This window comes from Lagenorhynchus albirostris, chromosome 12, assembly GCF_949774975.1.
Source record: "Lagenorhynchus albirostris chromosome 12, mLagAlb1.1, whole genome shotgun sequence".
In the NCBI taxonomy this organism is placed as follows: Eukaryota; Metazoa; Chordata; class Mammalia; order Artiodactyla; family Delphinidae; genus Lagenorhynchus; species Lagenorhynchus albirostris.
Genome location: NC_083106.1, coordinates 15,867,553 through 15,876,015, shown reverse-complemented (window position 1 = coordinate 15,876,015; position 8,463 = coordinate 15,867,553). Strand labels below are relative to the sequence as shown.

Genomic DNA, 8,463 nt, shown 5'->3' with positions numbered 1-8,463 from the left:
ACTACCTATATAAAAAGAGTAATAACAATGTCTAATTGCTAAGGTTAAAAATCACAAGCTTAGACTAAAATACTGGAGGATTATGGCACAAAAGTTGGAAGAGGGGTGATTGAAACTTAAAGATTTCTAAGATCTTCAATTAGAGAGGAAGGTGAAGATATTACCATTACATTTTAAGTATGGATGGTATATTCAAAAGCAATTTCCCAAAACAAAGATGAGGGGAAGGAGGGTAGATTTTATGTATTTATTTATTTTATTTACTTTTGGCTGCTTTGGGTCTTCGTTGCTGCACGTGGGCTTTCTCTAGTTGCGGCAAGCAGTGTGTACGCTTCATTGTGGTGCGCAGGCTTCTCATTGCAGTGGCTTCTCTTGTTGCGGAGCACAGGCTCTAGACGCACGGGCTTCAGTAGTTGTGGCTCGTGGGCTCTAGAGCGCAGCCTCAGTAGTTGTGACGCACGGGCTTAGTTGCTCCGCGTCATGTGGGATCTTTCCGGACCGGGGCTCGAACCCATGTCCGCTGCATTGGCAGGCAGATTCTTAACCACTGCGCCACCAGGAAGCCCCTAGATTTTCTTTTTTTTAATGTTTTAAATTAATCCAAAGGAAAATGAAGGGAAAGCAAAAACAAACAAAAAAAGCACAAAATAAGGTGATAGGAATAAATCTAAATATATCAGTAAATAATCAGGACTAAACTCATCAGTTAAGGTTAAGATTAGATTAAATATAATCCAATTTGCTATATGCTGTTTCTGGGACACACTAAAACATCAGGACCAAGTAAGACAAAATTAAAAGGGAAGTAAAAAATCTACTAGGTGTACTGTGAGCATCTTTATGTTAATAAATTTAAAACTTCAATGAAAATGACAAATTCACAGAAAGATGTAGTAACAAAAATGACCGAACTCTTTTTTTTAATTTAATTTTTTTATACAGCAGGTTATTAGTTATCTATTTTATACATATTAGTGTATATATGTCAATCCCAATCTGACTAAACTCTTGAGAGAAATAGAAAGGCTAACAATTCTATAATCATTGAAATCTAATCATTAGTTAAATTTTCTCACAAAAGAAATACAAATGTCAGACAGTTTTATAGGCACCCTCTATCCAATATTCAAGGAAGATATTTAAATCTTTCTCTTCTATTTCAATAGAAAAAAAAAGAGAACAGTCACTAAGTTATTCTATAACATGGACATCAAATCCAGACAAGAGCAACACAAAAACGGAAGATTATAGGCCAATTTTATCATGGTACTAGAAATTTTAGCCAGCAAGCACTATAAGAACACCACTATCATTTATTGTCCACATAAAAGACCCAAGAGGACTTCCCTGGTGGTCCAGTGGTTAAGACTCCATGCTTCCAATGCAGGGGGTGGGTGCAGGTTCCCTCCCTGGTCAGGGAACTAAGATCCCACATGCCACAAAGCATGGCCAAAAAAACAAGAAAACCCTATAAATTTTAAATATAAGACTTTTAGCAAAATGACTGGATATAAGAGGAGTAGTCAAAAATATAACTTCTTAGGTCAGGAAAAAGAAAAAAAAATGTTTTAAGGTATCATTTGTAATAGAACATAAAAGATAAAGAAGCTAGGACATACCTGGTGGCACAGTGGTTAAGAATCCGCCTGCCAACGCAGGGGAGATGGGTTCGAGCGCTGGTCCGGGAAGATCCCACATGCTGCAGAGCAACTAAGTCCGTGCGCCACAACTACTGAGCCTGCGCTCTAGAGCCCGTGAGCCACAACTATTGAAGCCCATGCTCCGCAACAAAGAGAAGCCACTGCAATGAGAAGCCCGTGCACCGCATGGAAGAAAAGCCCCCACTCGCCGCAACTAGAGAAAGCCCGCGCGCAGCAACGAAGACCCAACACAGCCAAAAATAAATAAATACATAAAAAAATAAATACATAAATAAACAAGATAAATAACATTACTCTTCTAAAAAAAAGGATAAAGAGGCTAGGAGTAAATCTAACAAAAGATGCTCAAAAGCTTTAAAAGAAAACTTCTAAGAACTAAATGGAGGGGTATGCTATCTTTATGAATAGGAAGATTATGAAGATGTTGTTTCCACAAACTAATCTACTGTTTGATTGCAAATTCAGCTGAAGTCCCAAAAGAATTTTTTCGGAAACCTAACAAGTTTGTTCCAAAATTGCACAGAAAAAAAGAGCCACGGTATTCCTAATGAAACAGATGGTGGGGTGGGGGGGTTACTGAAATATCAAGACTTCCTATAAAGCCACAGAAATGTAGATGTTTAGTATCAGTGCTGGAATAAACAATGAACCAATGGAGTAGAGAGCCCATGAAGCAAAACCCACATATATATAGAAACTTATATGACAGATCAATGGGGAATTGATGAACCACTCATAATAGATTTTGGACAGTTGGTTACATCCCTAAGTGGAAAAAAAAAAGTGAATTTGAATTCCTATTATCACACCATACACATATACACATACAATTTAATATGGATTAAAGTCAAATGTAAAAAAGAAAGCTTTATAACCTTTAGAATATGGGAGAATATCTTTATTAAGGACTTCTTAAACAAAATACAAAAAAGCACAAAACACACAGGGAAAGGCTAATAAATTTGACATTAAACTTAAAAATTTCTGTCTAAAATGCATAACCTAATTTCAATCAAACATCAAGACTTAACTTACAGTTTACAGAAAGCAGAGAGGATGGAGGACACCATGAAGATACCGTCGAATAATTCCAGAATGTGGAATATTCTACAAAGCAACTGGCCTGAACTCTTCAAAAAGTCAATGTCGTAAAAAAATTTTAAAAAACATGTGGTTGGGGTGGATGGATGGGTAGGAAACTCTTTTAGATTAAGAGAATAAAATGACAAAACAACATGCAGTTCATGAAGCTTGGTTGAGTCTGGGTTTAAAAACAAACCAACATATAAAACTGACATCCTTGGGACAATGGGAGAAATTGAGTTTATACTATATATTACATATTATAAGATTACTGTTTAATTTTTTTCAGTGTAATAATAGTATTGTGGTGATATAGGACACTTGCTTTTTAGAAAATGCATGGTGAAATACTGAAAGGTGAAATATCATGTTTTCAATTTACTTTCAAATTGTTCAACAACAAAATGTTACTGTTTAATTTGGATGGAATATATATGGATGTTCATTATGTTTCTGTGTTGCTACACATGTATGAAACTTTTCATATTAAAAAGTTGAGAGAAAAAAGTTGGGGGGAATTTACAACTTGTGCCCTCCCAAGGGCATCAATCGGTGAAAAAATAACCACAAACTGAGAGAAAATGTTTACAACATATAACAGTAAAAATGGACTAGTATCCACAGTCTATTTTTTTTAACTCCTTAAGAAAAAGGCAGCAACGTAATATAAAATGGGCAAAAGACAGGAAATAAGCTTTTCACAGAGAGCAATCAGGAATGAATATAATATACGTGAAAAGCAGCTCAACCGTGTTAGAATTTAGGAAACGCACATTCGAACAATGAGACTCCCAGTCTGGCCAAAATGGAGTAACAGGGGCAGAATTTCCCTTCCCCATATTAAACAACGAAACACCCGTACAAAATATGTACCATGAAGTTTTTCAGACATTGGACAACTGTGCAGGACAGTGACTCTTGAGAGGAGAACAAACAGGGAAAGTCCTACCACTGCCCAAGCTTAATGCAGGGAGAGCCTGGGCGTTTCCCTGGGTAGAGCATTTAGGGGAGCCAAGGTAAAATCTGTAGGGTAGAGTACTGGAGAGAGGAGCTACAGAGGGAGGATTCCAGATCTACAGAGAGTTCCCCTGAGGCTTCGGCTAATCAGTGTATGCACTTCAGAAAACTACCCCAAGGTGGGAAAGAACCAGAAAAGAATAAGTGGTAAAATTCAAGTTCATACACGGCTCAGAATGGTTCTCGCTCTCAATAGACAGAGTGGAGAAATCTCATAGTAAACCACGTGTAAGGAAGATTATTCAGAAGGGTATTATCTCAGTAGTGAGCCAAATTAGCCTAGATTAAAGGCTGTTCTGGTCCTATCTCATTAAGTATAAAAGCAAGCTATGAAACGATCAAATTATTTCTAAATAACTATGTCCCAGAACAAAACTCAACATATTAAAAGGAATACAAAAAGCTCCAGCACCCAACAGTGTAAAATCCAAAAATTATCAGGCATGCAAAGAAGGAAATTACTACCCAGTAATGAGGGGAAAAAATCAATCAATAGCAACAGACAAGAAATGACAGATGACAGAATGGTCAAGTATATTGAAACAGTAATGTTCAGTCAGATGTTCCAAAAAAGAGAGGAAAGCAGGAGTCTGGAAGGAGAGACACGGAAGATATAAAAAAGACCCAAATGGAACTTCTAAAGATTAAAAATATAATGTATGAGGTAAAAAGTACACTGGACGGGATTAACAAGAGATTAGATACTTCAGGAGAAAACATTAATGAACTTGAGGACATAGCAATGGAAACCAATCTGGAACACAGAAAAATAAATAAATAAATAAAAAGACAAAGAAAAATAAAACAAAACAGAGCACCAGAGTCCTAAGAGACAGTTTTCAAGTAGCCTAACATACAATTAGAGTCCCACAGGGAAAGAAATGAAGGACAGAGACAGAAAAAAATAAATGAAAAAGCCTCCAAAATTCCAAATTTGATGAAAACCATAAATCTACAGGTAAAGAGCCCCAGCAGAAGAAACATGAAGGGGGAAAAGAAACCTACACCAAGCACATCATAATCAAAGTGCTTAACAGCAGTGATCAAGAAAAACCTTAAAAGCAACTAAAGAAAAAGAGGGGCTTCCCTGGTGGCGCAGTGGTTGAGAATCTGCCTGCTAATGCAGGGGACACGGGTTCGAGCCCTGGTCTGGGAAGATCCCACATGCTGCGGAGCAACTAGGCCCGTGAGTCACAACTACTGAGCCTGCGCGTCTGGAGCCTGTGCTCTGCAACAAGAGAGGCCGCAATAGTGAGAGGCGCGCGCACCGTGATGAAGAGTGGCCCCCGCCTGCCACAACTAGAGAAAGCCCTCGCACAGAAACGAAGACCCAACACAGCCAAAAATAAATTAAAAAAAAAAAAAAAGTTTCATACAGAAGAACAAATGTAAGAGTAATAGTCTTCTTGCTGGAAACTACAATAATATACCACCTAACAGCCACTGGATTGGCAAAATTAAAAAGTCTGAAATTAAGAAGTATTAGAAATGCTATGAAACAAAGGTAGTTCATATAGTGCTGGTAGGGATATGACTGGTACAGCCACTGCAGAATATAACTTGGCATTATCTTATAAAGATGAAGATATCCAGGGGCTTCCCTGGTGGCGCAGTGGTTGAGAGTCCGCCTGCCGATCCAGGGGACACGGGTTCGTACCCCGGTCCGGGAAGATCCCACATGCCGCGGAGCAGCTGGGCCCGTGAACCATGGCCGCTGAGCCTGCGCGTCCGGAGCCTGTGCTCCGCAACGGGAGTGGCCACAGCAGTGAGAGGCCCGCGTACCGCAAAAAAAAAAAAAAAAAAAAAAAAAAGATGAAGATATCCATATCACATGACCAAGCAAATCACTCCTGGATAAAGAATGTTCATAGCAGCATTGTTTGCAATAGCAGAAACAAAAACAAACCCCAAACATCCATAAACAGAAGAATGGATAAATTATGGTCTATTCATATAACATAGCAATAAAAATGAATGACTGAGCTTCCCTGGTGGCGCAGTGGTTGGGAGTCCGCCTGCCAATGCAGGGGACACGGTTTCTGTGCCCCGGTCCGGGAAGATCCCACATGCCGCGGAGCAGCTGGGCCCGTGAGCCATCGCTGCTGAGCCTGCGTGTCCGAAGCCTGTGCTCCGCAACGGGAGAGGCCACAACAGTGAGAGGCCCACGTACCGCAAAAAAAAAAAAAAAAAGAATGACTTTCCAAAAACACTAAGCTGAAAAAAGCAAGTCACAGAAGTAAACGTACTTTATACCATTTATATAAAATTCAAAAACATACAAAACTTAACATTTCATTTAAGGATACGTACATACGTTGTAAAACTATAATAACAAGCAAGAGAATGACAAACACAAAATACAGAATAATAATTATTTGAGAAGGAGAGGGTACTTTTAAAATGCCAGTAATATTCATTTCCTAAGCTGGCCAATGGGTACACGGCAGATATTATTCTTTATACCTATATATATACATTTGTGTATTTTTGTAGGCATGAAATACTTCATTAAAAATAAAGACTGAAAAATATGAAAGACTTTAAAAATGAAGACTACTATTTATGTATAACAATAAAATTAGTGTAAAAAAGTATACAAAGAAAATGTTCAATTCTTTATTTCTTTCAGTGCCCCGTACAATCAGTATTAATCTAAAAGGGCTATAATCCTACTGTGAAAAAAAAATAACAGGCAGTGTCTTTAACTGCTTTGACACAAAATCTGAACCTCTGGTACTCGAAATTATACAAGAGCAAATATGTTAGCCACTCATGTCTGATTCTTCAACTTTCATCTGTACTTAGATTTTTCTTTATCTTTGGATTTCTTGGGACTCCTGCTTCGTTCTCTCTTTTTACTCCTTTCTCTTTCATAGGGATCTGTCTGGTATTTGGATTTGTGACTATTACTATAGTGGCCATCCCTTTCTCGAGATCGGCTACGACTTCGGTTTTGAGGTCGGTCTCTCTTTTCACTCTTTTGCTTCTCCCAACAACTTTCTTCTTCTTCATAGTGACCAAAGCCCATTTCCCTGTAGATATCCTGTCAAAGGAATAAAGTGAATCAGTAAAATAATCATTTTGTACACACTATCAACAAAACTTAGACAAGTCCTCCATTAGCAAGCAGTTTTTATAGCTCAAATTTGAACGCTACCACTAAGGCCAAGAATCTTGTAAGTTAAAACGCAAAAATAATTCAGAAAAAGACTTAACCATTTTCTCATCGATCTCATTATTCTGTACTTACTACTTCAGCTGAACTGAAAGATCAGATCCAAAAACAAGGAACTGAAATAGCCCAATTGAAATAAGAAGACTTTAGGGTGAAATTGCAATACCAAGAATTCTGGTTATGTGTGGTCACATTTCCACCTCCCCCTCTCCACTCCCCAAAAATGTGGTTCCATCACTGATCTGCAATGAAACTACTAAAATCCCAAAAAGAATCCTATAAAGAAGACATCATTTAAATAACATAGACATCCTATAAAGACATCCTACAAAGAAGACATCATTTAAATAACATCATTTAAATAACATAGACATCATTTAAATAACATAGCCAGAAGACGTTTTAGACAGATCATAGCCAGAAGACGTTTTAGACAGATCAATCAGTCTGAAGAGAAGAGAAAACAGATTCTGAATACTTGGGTGTGAGCAATTATTTTTAAAGTATTTTTTTGTGACAGCTCCTTAGAGAGGAGCTTTAAAAATAAATTTTCTGGTTTAGACTAAGCTGATAAATGTTTTTTTTAAAATCATTATTGACATATTTCTTTAAAATGAGTTAAGAAACACTGAAATAATTCATTGCCCCAAAGAGAACAAAGTGGGTACATTTAGTTCTATTCTCAATAACTAAGGAGCACTAGTAACGTTTCCATATACAAAAAAGGGCTAGTTACAACACAATTCTATCTCCGCTTGTGTCTTATCCCTGATGAAAATGAGTACCTCCACAAGTGGCTGAAATCTAAAGACGCCAGAGCCAATGCTCTTTTAAGAATAGTTCATAAAATTCAACTTTCTTAAAAGATTTCTCAAAGGAAAGACAAAATTCTAAGGACTGAACTCCCATGTGCCCAACTCTATCACCTTAGACATTGTAATAGTAGATGTAAATATCAAGGTTTAAAACCCAAGTGGTGAAAACCCACGGTTAAGGACTGGGTTTTAAGCAAATGATTCACAATGATTCCATATACTATCTAGATACTGTACATTACGCCTGGCATAGAGATTGCAGTATGTGAAAACAGACCTAACATGATTGTTACATTCCACAGTGTTTGTGGAATACCTCACTATAAACTGATTCATGATTTCCCACACAATACCAATAGTTCTTGTCATTCTATAAGAGTCCTGGAGGTAGAAAATGAGTAGGTAGTTCAGCTTAACCTTTTATCAACTATTTTCGAGCAAAATGTGACATCCCTAGATAAAAGAATTTTTTGTGCTTCCTGTAACATACACAAAATGTAAATATCTATGTACTATTCTGACTGTACACCTAGTACTTATTTCTGTACTGGTTGAGGCAAGAAACTTTTTAAATGGAGAGACTGTTTTAGCTGATGTATAATCCTATAAAGTCTTCAGCACATTATTATGCAAACAGGCACTTAAATGCTTTGAGTGTTTAAAATAAGAGAGAGAGAGAAAAGATTGTGCAGTATTTAATTCTTTGAAAAAA

The 8,463-nt window shown here is 37.3% G+C and overlaps 1 protein-coding gene across 1 annotated transcript in view; it reads right to left on the bottom strand.

Moving 5' to 3' along the window:
• Nucleotides 1-6,004: 6,004 nt before the first annotated feature.
• Nucleotides 6,005-8,463, bottom strand: part of PPIL4 (peptidylprolyl isomerase like 4) — a 34,367-nt gene continuing 31,908 nt past the window's right edge. Inside the window, exon 13 of the mRNA XM_060167653.1 lies at nucleotides 6,005-6,804. Coding sequence (XP_060023636.1) covers nucleotides 6,553-6,804 — 252 coding nt within the window. The 3' untranslated portion in view covers nucleotides 6,005-6,552. The remainder of the gene's footprint in view (nucleotides 6,805-8,463) is intronic.